The sequence below is a fragment of the Molothrus aeneus genome, chromosome Z (assembly GCF_037042795.1).
Source record: "Molothrus aeneus isolate 106 chromosome Z, BPBGC_Maene_1.0, whole genome shotgun sequence".
Lineage (NCBI taxonomy): Eukaryota > Metazoa > Chordata > Aves > Passeriformes > Icteridae > Molothrus > Molothrus aeneus.
In genome coordinates this window covers 71,386,266-71,396,231 of record NC_089680.1, presented here as the reverse complement: position 1 = coordinate 71,396,231, position 9,966 = coordinate 71,386,266, and the positions used below count along the sequence as shown (strand labels likewise).

The window sequence follows — 9,966 nt, the reverse complement described above, 5'->3', positions numbered from 1 at the left end:
ATTTTAGGAAAATTAACATCCTGACTTGCTCTGTAATGAATATGCAAATTTTCGTCAGTAGCACACTGCTCCATACCAATCCATGACCATGCACATTCCCACAAACACCTCAGATAATCATAATTTATCCAACAAATCAAGGATCTTTAACAGGTCAGAGCAAGTAATTTCCCAGGAATAAACCAAGATGTAAGGTTCTAATTCAGAAAACAGAGACAACAATAATCAACTGGGAAACCTTTTATTCAGGTAACAAGGTATACGTAAAACCTATTCTACCAAGCTGATTTTTTGCAGCAAAAGTCAAACAGCCAGTGAGAAAAGCAGTAGAATTAAGGAAAGTAGTACCAAATACCAGTCTCCTCCAAACTTGTTTCCAATTTTTGTAAGTAACTGCCAAACTAGCAACTAGAAAACTCTCAGTAATCTGCCAACACCCGTGCAAAGCAGTTTCAGTCAACACAAGCCATTCCCCAACACTCAAAGTGCACCTTAGAATCATGCATCTCTCTCACCTACCTGGCAGGCTTGCAGAGCAGCACCACTACCAGCCTGCATCAAAAGAGCACAAATTCAGTGTTACAGCCACACTCTGCAACTATCACCAAGGGCTTCTGACAGGGTGAAGTGCTGCTCTGGGAGCTACACGTCACCTTCCTTCACTTTCGTGGCTGCCACCACAACAGCCACAGCCTGCACTTAGTGGGGACTGCCAGCTCAGAGTTTAGGAAAGGAAGATTCCCTTCATTTCCAGGTTATCCAGACAAGTACTGAGCCCAGAGGTGTCTACACCTTCCCCCTCCTGGCGTGTCTGAGGCCTTTACACAGAGTATTTTAGAGTGAACAGTGCAGCAGTCCAAGTCTGCATTGGAACTCTCTTGAGCACAGGTGTACAAACAGTGCAGCCTTGCACTGGGCACATCTGTGGTCCCAGTGACACTAACGCTGTGGTTTACTGATCCTTGTGCCAGAATAAGGTTGATAAACTATTGTGGATAAACACACTGGTTATCAGAAAGCAGAAGCAGTAGTATCCCCTTGGAATAAAAATAACTGATAGGCATTCCTGTGGAGAAGCAGAGGGTTACAGCTTGTGAGCCATCCCAGGAGTCTCCCCTGACCTCCTTCCCCTTTTAAGTTATATTTTCATAGTTTTCTTTTTGGGTGTGGAAAGCACAAAGTGCCAGCTAACATGGTTTCATTATCAGGTGGACTTTGACTGACTTTAGTCATGTATGTGAAGCATGTGCAGGTTTTATTTCATTAGAGAACACACCTCCACAAGGTGTGCACGTGGAAAGCGTCTTACCTGGAAAGTTCTCTCAGAATGCCCACTACTGGACAAAAGCATAGTCCAAAAAGGCAAGAGAACTAGTTCTGGTGGAAACAGAATTGCTGTGGATATTGAAGCACAGAACAGCCTACAACCACTCCAAGAGGCACCCACTGCATCCAGTCTGCATCCAATGGAATCAATCAGCAGAACCCTGGAGGTCTTTAAAAGCCTCTGGACCCAATCCTAAGTAATCTGCTCAGGAGGGAGGTTGGACTAGATGACATTCTGTGATCCCCCCCCGAGCCTCACCCACTCTGATTCTGTGAAAATTAACAGCAAGTCCAAATCCCTTCTCACAGCTCCTGTTACAAAAACCTCCTGGACTTTCAAGCTCTGTTGTTAACGTTGCTCTCATGCACACAACTGGACATGAAGAGCTCAAAGAGGGAGGAAGACACAGCAAAATGCAGTGAGCAACTTCTTTTAGGCATCTAAAATTGTATTACCCTGCACAGTCTCACATGCTTTTGGGACATTGAAACTTTAATTCACTGTGCAAATTCACTCCTTCCTTAGTTTTTTCCCTTGTGGAGTTATCCCCAGCTATCCTAAAAAGGGATGACTATTTTACACTTGGTATTCAGCAGGAGACACTGCTTCTAGGTCTTTAAGAAGGTCAAGGGTCTCACAGGTTGTTTTTAACATCACTACTCCTGCAGCTGCACCACCAAGTATGGGGCTCTCCAAACAACACAGGAAATATTTGGCTTAAGCAGCAATTTACTTTACAAGGTTTCTCATAATGTTTAATGAAGACCCTCTGTAGCCTGTCCCAAAATGGTTCCAGTGGTTCATGTAGTGGAACAGCTGGTAAAGCTTCAGGCGCCTCTCAAACCCTGGAGCTCTGGGGATTTTACTGTGATAAGCAGAATAAAAAGAGCTGCCAAAGCCACCAAACATCCCAGCTATTGCAAGCTCGTACTCTGAATGGCCGTAGAAAGAGGCTGGATCAAAGATAATCGGACCAGATTCATCCTCAGAAACATTTCCTCCCCAGAGATCCCCATGCAGGAGAGCAGGAACGATTTCCACACCACTGAAAAAACTGGGTATCTTCAGCTGCAGGGGGAGAAAAGAAAGATGTGTAAATTACACAATCATTCCCTTCAAATGTAGGGGTTTATCTGCATACTTGACATGTCCTAAAACCCATCATTTAAAACACACAGGACCTGGTCAGCAGAAATGCTGAGTACATCCAGAGGACTCTTACTGTTCATAAAAGGCAGCAGCAGAATGGTCACCTAAATCTTTTTTAGCAAGAAAATAAAAGTCTTGAAACTCAGATATTGACCAGGGTTAGTCACAACAGCCACCAACACTTCATCATTAAAAAGCTGAAGGATGTCTCAAAAAATTTCCAAAATGTAGGAGCCAAAGAGCCAATAGTGCAGTCACTCAATCAGGTGCCAACAGTGAATGAACAGACAGCATGCAGGACAGAGCTGCTTATGTACATTTCTAATCATGAGCAAGTTACAGGGAATGAGAATATGAACTCCATCCAGCATTTCCCAAACAGCCAGGCAAAGTGCTATCTGGCACTTTGGAATTCACTCTGGAATGTTAGCATAGGGAGATGTGGCAAATGCCATTGTAACTTAGAAGAAGGGCATTTTAATCCCTAAAATCTGGAGTCTCTTACCAACAGAACCTGGTGCAAACCAACAAACAGAAACTTTGGTTTAAGAAAATAAAATTTGAGTACTCTCCCAGTAACGAGAACTGAGGGAATTGCTCCTACCTGGAGCTGTGACCAAAGTTCTCTTGCTTCTTTGTCACCTGATTTCTTTTCAATCATGTCCATCTGGGGCTGGATCCTCTGTCTAGCAAAGAAGGTCACCCAGTCACTCTGCCAGTCGTTCACCTGAAGGAACAGCACTGCAGATGTCAGTTCCACACCACACAAAAGGCACATTGGCTTCTTTTTCAAATAACGCTTTTGAGGATCGCACAGTTTTTGTGCTGGCACCATTCAGGACAGTAAATGCTACCATCATTTAATCAAATGTTATCTTAAAACATTAAATTAGGGGAATAATTTTCTCTCAGTGATTAAAGTGCAGGAAATTGAAGAGCCATCAGTGTCCAAAGCACTTTTAAGTGCTGTCCAAAACACAACCTGCCTTAGCAGGCAGAACCAGAGTTTTTTATTTTCATGGCTCCACAAAAATTCATTTATTCCCATTATGCTATCTTTGACCTCCTATATCACTGCAGGGAAAACAAGATAAATTTAAAATTCTATCACTCTGAGAAAGTACAACCTACCTGTGGAAGATAACCACAGCAGGTAACTGTATGAAAGCCAAACTGATCCACAAACTGGAGTTCTGATTGCCCTTCACCTTTACCTTTCAAACCAAAGACAAAAACTCAGCAACAGTGACATAATACTGAGCATCCACGACACAAATGAACCTTTAAAACTACACAAGAGTAAAATGCTGCTTCTACTGAGAATAAAAAAGAATTGCACTTTAATGTTTTTTTCAAGATTACAATGTGGTTGTTTTTTAAATTTAAAGTTTGATGTTAACCAGGCATATTCTGCTCTTCAAAATTCTATTTTGAGGTTCTTTATGGCCAAAACTGAGTATATGTTTTGCTTACACAGACCCAAACAAAAGCAAAAGGAGCAAACAAAAGCAAAAAGAATCCCTGCCTGTGTCTGGTTCATCCAAACCTAGTCTCACGCTATCTTCAGGGGAAGATGAACTTGTCCTGAAGTAGCAAAAGTTTTATTTTAAATACTGCAAAAGCAGTATTTTAACTGCTTTGTAGATTATTATCAACTTGGTTAAATATGCAAACAGCTGTGTACTGTACCAACTATGCTTCCTTCTTTCTTCAGCTTCTCTCCAAGTTTCAGGTTAGTAAGGTGAAGATCAGCCAGCTGACTTCCAAACAGTGCTGAGTGTCTAAGAAACAAAAAAGGTAACATGAGTACCACTGACACATGAATAGAACCAGGGCTTGATATTCCACGAGTCACTTGAACAGATCAAGTAAGCAAAAGCAGTTCTACACCTCTAACAAAACATTCTTTTCAGTGTATTTCAGTTATAAACACCTTGTCTTCCTACAAAGACTGCATATTAACACAAAATGTACTTGGCTGTTTGTGACACCACTAATGAAAGTGAAAAGCATAAATTCACTAACAATGAGAAATACCAATTCTGATTTCTGTGTGACATCACTTCTGTAAGGACTCTCAGTAAGACGTTTAAGAAAGAATGCACATGTTGTGATTTTTTTTTCCTAACTCTGGTAAACTGTGTTTGGGAAACAGAACCAAAAGGCTGATCCTCTTCTTTCTATTGCTGCTCCCAGCTGCTTTTCTCTAACATGCCTAAATGATGAGAGTCACAGGGGCCTAGTTTATTGTCTATTTTTAATAAAACCTCATCCTCTATATGGTTCAGAAAGTCTTGTAGTAATTACAAACAGATATTACAACGAGTTGCCTCCCATGTTAACAAAATTATTTTCCTTTTATGCCTTTGACCTTCTTCAACTTCCTCTGTTCTCCAGTCACTGTCGTTTAAGGCACAGTTTTTTCTTCAATGTGTTCCTGTTAACACAGGAGATCTGCAGGCCAAAGGCACCATTTTTGACCCCAAAACAGCATCATCTCTGCCCTTTCTCTTGGGACTCGCTGAAGGTCTTCATGAATTAGAAACTCTGCCAACAAGCAGGATGAGGGATAAGACTTTAAACTGGCAGCACAAGTTCTGAGGGAGAGGTGAGAAACTGGTCATGATCACCTCCCTAATGGAATCAGATAGATGAATTCATCGTGTTAAGTGCTCGTCACAGAGAAGGGTCAAAAGTTTGTAACTATCAAAATGAAGGTAAAGAGCTGAAAATACTGAAATCAAGATTAATTGATCTGGGGAAGTGCCTCTGCACAATCATGCCAAGCAATAAAGTAGTGGCTCTTATATAGAGGGCAAGTACACAAAACAGGTGATGAGGCTGCTCATTTTCCTCTCTGTGAAAAGAAACCTTACTGTAAAAACCACTAATCACCTAAGCAAACAAACCCAAAACTAACCAAAACCGAGACTCAGTTTGGGACGTATGATCTATTTGCTAGGTGAGCCATTATCAACTATTTCATACAACTCTCTGCTGTGTGATTTCCCATACTGTTCTTGACTCGCTTTAGAAAAAAACTGAACAAGTTTCCCCTATGAACACAAGTGATTAAATTTCCTAAGAGCCAAAATTTCTGGTTGAAGGAGGCAAAGACAACACTGTTTCACCTGTTCAAGCTCCGCATGTCCAAATGCTCCATCACAAACACAGTAATGCCCCCAGAGAGGTCAATGACTTTCATGGGTTTAGGCACTTTTATTGTCTTTGTTTTCAGGATGGCTTCCAGGCTTGCCATTTCTCCCTCAAACATTCTTCTGGCCTGCCAGATATTAAGGGAAAAGCATTAGTGTCTACAAGCATCAGTCACAGGCAAACAAAGCACTTCCACAACATCAAACGATTTTGTAAAACTTACATAGAAAGGTTGGAGGAAATGTTTATTCACACACAAGATACAGACAGGACCACCCCATCAGACTTGACAGTAGCTTTACAAATACAGTGCTTTCACTTCATGAAACAAGTGAGTGAAAATGGTTTCACTTCATAAAACAAGTAAGTAAAAATTAGGTTCTAGAATTCTGTACAATTTAGAAAGTCTGTTTGCAACTGAAGGAATGCAAACTGCTTAGAGATAATAAAGTATGAGCTCCTTCAGCTGTGCCTCATCAGAGCTTTCACCAGAATGGTTTTCCATGGTGTTTTCTTTTACCTCATAGGGGAAGGGTGTGGGTGGCCATCAGCTGTAGCAGCCAAATGCCCCTTATCACACTTGCACAGCCCAAGCCACCACCAAACTGCATTTGCCTGGAAGACATTCTGAATTTTGGACCTCTTTCTAGCACCTGCTACCCACAGCAAGGAAAATCTACTCTCCTGAGTTCCTCCTCTGAGACCAGGGACACTCATCACAGGAAGAAACGTTTCTCTACAAGAATCAGGCAGGTAGAAAGAGCAGGTGGGAAATTTAACATATCTGGCAAAAGCAAAAGCAGGGAAGTAGAATGAATGAAATAGAGAATGCAAGCCCTTTAGTAGTGTTCCATGCAACACAGTCACAGGACAATTTGCAGTAGACATCAGTTAAGGGGCAATCACAGAATGGTTTGTGCTGGAAAGGACCTCAAGACATCCATAAACATTATCTTGCCCCATCCCTGCCATGGGCAGGGACACCTTCCACTATCCCCAACCCCTGTCCAGCCTGGCCTTGGACACTTCCAGGGATCCAGAGGCAGCCACAGCTTCTCTGGGCACCCTGTGCCAGTGCCTCAGCACCCTCAGTCAGGAATTTCTTCCTAATATCTGACCTAATCCTACTCTCTGTCAATTTGAGGCCATTCCCCCTTTCCCTGTCACTCCAGGTCCCTGTAAAAAGTCTCTCCCCATCTTTCCTGTGGGCTACCCTCTGGCACTGGAAGGTGCAACTGTGTCGCCACAGATCCCTCTCTTCTGGAGGCTGAGCAATCCCAGCTCTCCCAGCCTTTCCTCGTGGTGCTCCATGCGTGTGACCGTCTCTGGGAGCCACCTCCGGCTGTCCTTTTGCTCCAAGAGCACCCACAGGAAATCAGGGAATGCTGTGTCTCTGTCTAAAGCACCACGCTGGGCCATCAACTGCTGATGCACAGCAGCTGCTGCTCACACAGCACAGTGCACACAAACTTTTCCACAAAGTTTGCTTTAATCGGCGCTCAGGATCCACACACAGCAAGCAGCAGACAAAATGAAATTGCTGAATAGAAAATCCATCCAGATCTCCTTTCCCCCCCCCCCCCCCCAAAGCCTGATCCTGCAGCTCGTTGGATTGTACAGCTAAATACAGAACGGTGTACAGACCTAAGGAAGGGCTACACCAATTCAAACTCTCCTCTGTGAAGCAGGATACCCTTCCTGCATTATCCCACGTCGCCACCCCCACTCAGCTCCCCAGCTTGATCAGAAATTGTTGAGAAATTTGGAATAGATACAGTTGCACACACATTTGCAACTTTCAAGCACACTTGCTTGCTGTGAAGGGCAAATGCGAGTTTTGACTCCTGTTCTGCCACTGAAGCTATTTACGTGACAAACACAAATACAGAGTATCTTTAAAGTAAATTCCACCCGATCTCTGCTTCTGCAAAGGATGCTGAAGAAATAAGTTGTATTTATTGCATTTATCTCTGCCAAATGCAGGCAATCCACCTTCGACAGCACATTCCAGGTATTGAAAGGACAAAGCAGAAAAGCTTGAACAATTATGGAAAAGTATCACTTTTTCTTGTGCGCAGGGAATTAAAAGTTTTAGTTAAAACCACAGAAGGCACGCGCCCCCTCAGCAGACACAATTTTGGGTTGCCTTAGCCCCTGTCACAGCGCTTGCAGACACTGTTACACCACTGCTACCCTTGGAGGTGACAACAGCATGTCATGGGATACCTCTAACAAAATTCTGCATGTCCTGGACAAGCAACGCCAGTATCACAACACCATCCTGCCTCAGAATCAGTCAGGCTGGAAAAGACCTCCCAGACTATCAAGTCCAACCTTTGAGCCATCTGCACCTTGTCACCCACACCACAGCACGAAGTGCAACGTCCGGGTGTTCCTTGGGCACCTGCAGGAACTGGAACTACACCACCTACCTGGGCAGCCCCTTCCAATGCTTAACAACCCTTTCCAGGAAGAAATTCCTGCTGAGAGTAGGTTTAGGTTAGATATTAGGAAGAAATTCCTGACTGTGAGGGTGGTGAGGCCCTGGTACAGGGTGCCCAGAGAAGCTGTGGCTGCCCCTGGATCCCTGGCAGTGTCCAAAGGCTGATGCCCAATCTAAACCTGCCCTGGCCCAGCCTGAGGCCGTTCCCTCTGCTCCTGTCCCTGTTCCCTGGGGCACAGCCTGACCCCCCCATTGTGGTGTTGTGAGGGTCCCCAGGATGAGGTGAGAGATGAGAATTGATTCCTCTCAGAAGGCTGATTTATTATATATTGATATTATATTATGTTAAAAAATATATACTAGAACTATACTAAAGAAAGAGAGACATCAGAAAGCTAGAAAAGAATGAACAATAAAAACCCGTGATAGACTCAGAGAGTCCTACACAGTTGGCTGTGATTGGCCATTAATTAAAAACAATTCACATGCTGGATAAACAATTCTCCAAATCACATTCCAGAGCAGTAAAACGGGGAGAGGCTGAAGCTCCTCAGCTTCTCAGGAGAAAAAATCCTGGTGAGGGGATTTTTCAGAAAATGTCACGGTGACACCCCCCGGCTGTGCCCTCCTGGCAGGAGCCGTGCAGAGCCACAAGGGCCCCCTGAGCCTCCTTTGCTCCAGGCTGAGCCCCTGCCCAGCTCCCTCAGCCTCTCCTGGGGCTCCATTCCCTTCCCAGCTCCGTTCCCTTCCCTGGCCACGCTGCAGCCCCTCCATTGCCTGCGTGAGGGCCCAGAGGTGCCCCAGCCCTCGAGGTGTGGCCTCAGCAGGGCCGGCACAGGGACGGGCCCTGCCCCGCTCCTGCTGCCACCCCAGGCCCGGAACGCTGCCCGCCCACCCCCGGCAGCCCCCCGACCCCTACCCCGCCACACCTCCGACTGAAAGTTGCTCTTCACGAACACCCGGCCCTGGTCCGTGTCGTAGCTGCGGCCCTGGCTGATGCAGCCGCTCCCCGTGTGCCCGGTCGGCCGCAGCAGCGCCGTGCCGAGCGCTCGCTTCAGCGCGTCCTCCATGGCGGCGGCTGCCGGGGAAGGGACGGGGCGGAACCGGGCGGGCAACGGAGGGAAGGGACGGGCCGAGAACGGGAGGGAAGGGACGGGCCGAGAAGGGGCGGGCAAGGAAGGGAAGGGACGGGCCGAGAAGGGGAGGGACGAGGCGGGCAGAGGGCGGCTGAGGCGGCTGGGGCGGTTGTGGCGGTTAACGCGCCCGGCTGAGGCGCCCGGGGCACTCGAGCGCTACTGTCTAAAGATTCTCTCGTTGCCTGTATGCCAGTTGTGAAAAGTGCATATTACACGGCTCTGCGCAGATATTCACTCTATGTGTTTTGATGTATTGATTAGTAGTGCTGTATTAACATTTTAATAATGTAGTCTTGTAGTTAAAAGGTAACTTTTGTAGTTAAAATAAGAATTATGTAAGTGGGATATTTTTTTTAAGGAAGGAATGAGGCACTTGCACCAGACAGCAGCCAGAGGACACCTAAATCTGACCGAGGAAAAGAATTTATTGCCCTCTTATCACAATAAACGAAGTTCTTCCTGCCTTGAAGGCGCTGTTAGGATTCAGAGGAAGAAGTTGACACTAACCAGATAAATATTAAAATGAATATTATATGTGTTGTGTTAGAAAGTAATGCTGTATTAATTCTTTTAAGTAGTGTGGTAAATCTAGTTTTAGGTAATAACAAAATGTTAAAATAGAAACTATGCCATGTAGGATACATTTTTTCTAAAGAAAGGACTCGCACCGGGATAGCAGCCACAGGACACCTGAATCTTTCAGCAAAAGAGAATTTATTGCTCCATTATCGGAAGAAACAAACTTCTTCCCACCT

At 45.0% G+C, this 9,966-nt stretch overlaps 1 protein-coding gene across 1 annotated transcript; it reads right to left on the bottom strand.

Annotated features, from left to right (window-relative positions):
• Positions 1–225: 225 nt before the first annotated feature.
• LOC136569092 (ketosamine-3-kinase-like) lies at positions 226–9,205 on the bottom strand. Its single transcript, XM_066569385.1, has 6 exons — positions 9,005–9,205; positions 5,608–5,759; positions 4,166–4,257; positions 3,608–3,690; positions 3,081–3,203; positions 226–2,395 (listed from the first exon to the last, which is right to left on the bottom strand). The coding sequence occupies exons 1-6, from the start codon at positions 9,143–9,145 to the stop codon at positions 2,057–2,059; spliced, it is 930 nt and encodes a 309-aa protein (XP_066425482.1). The 5' UTR covers positions 9,146–9,205; the 3' UTR covers positions 226–2,056.
• Between the last annotated feature and the right edge of the window lie 761 nt (positions 9,206–9,966).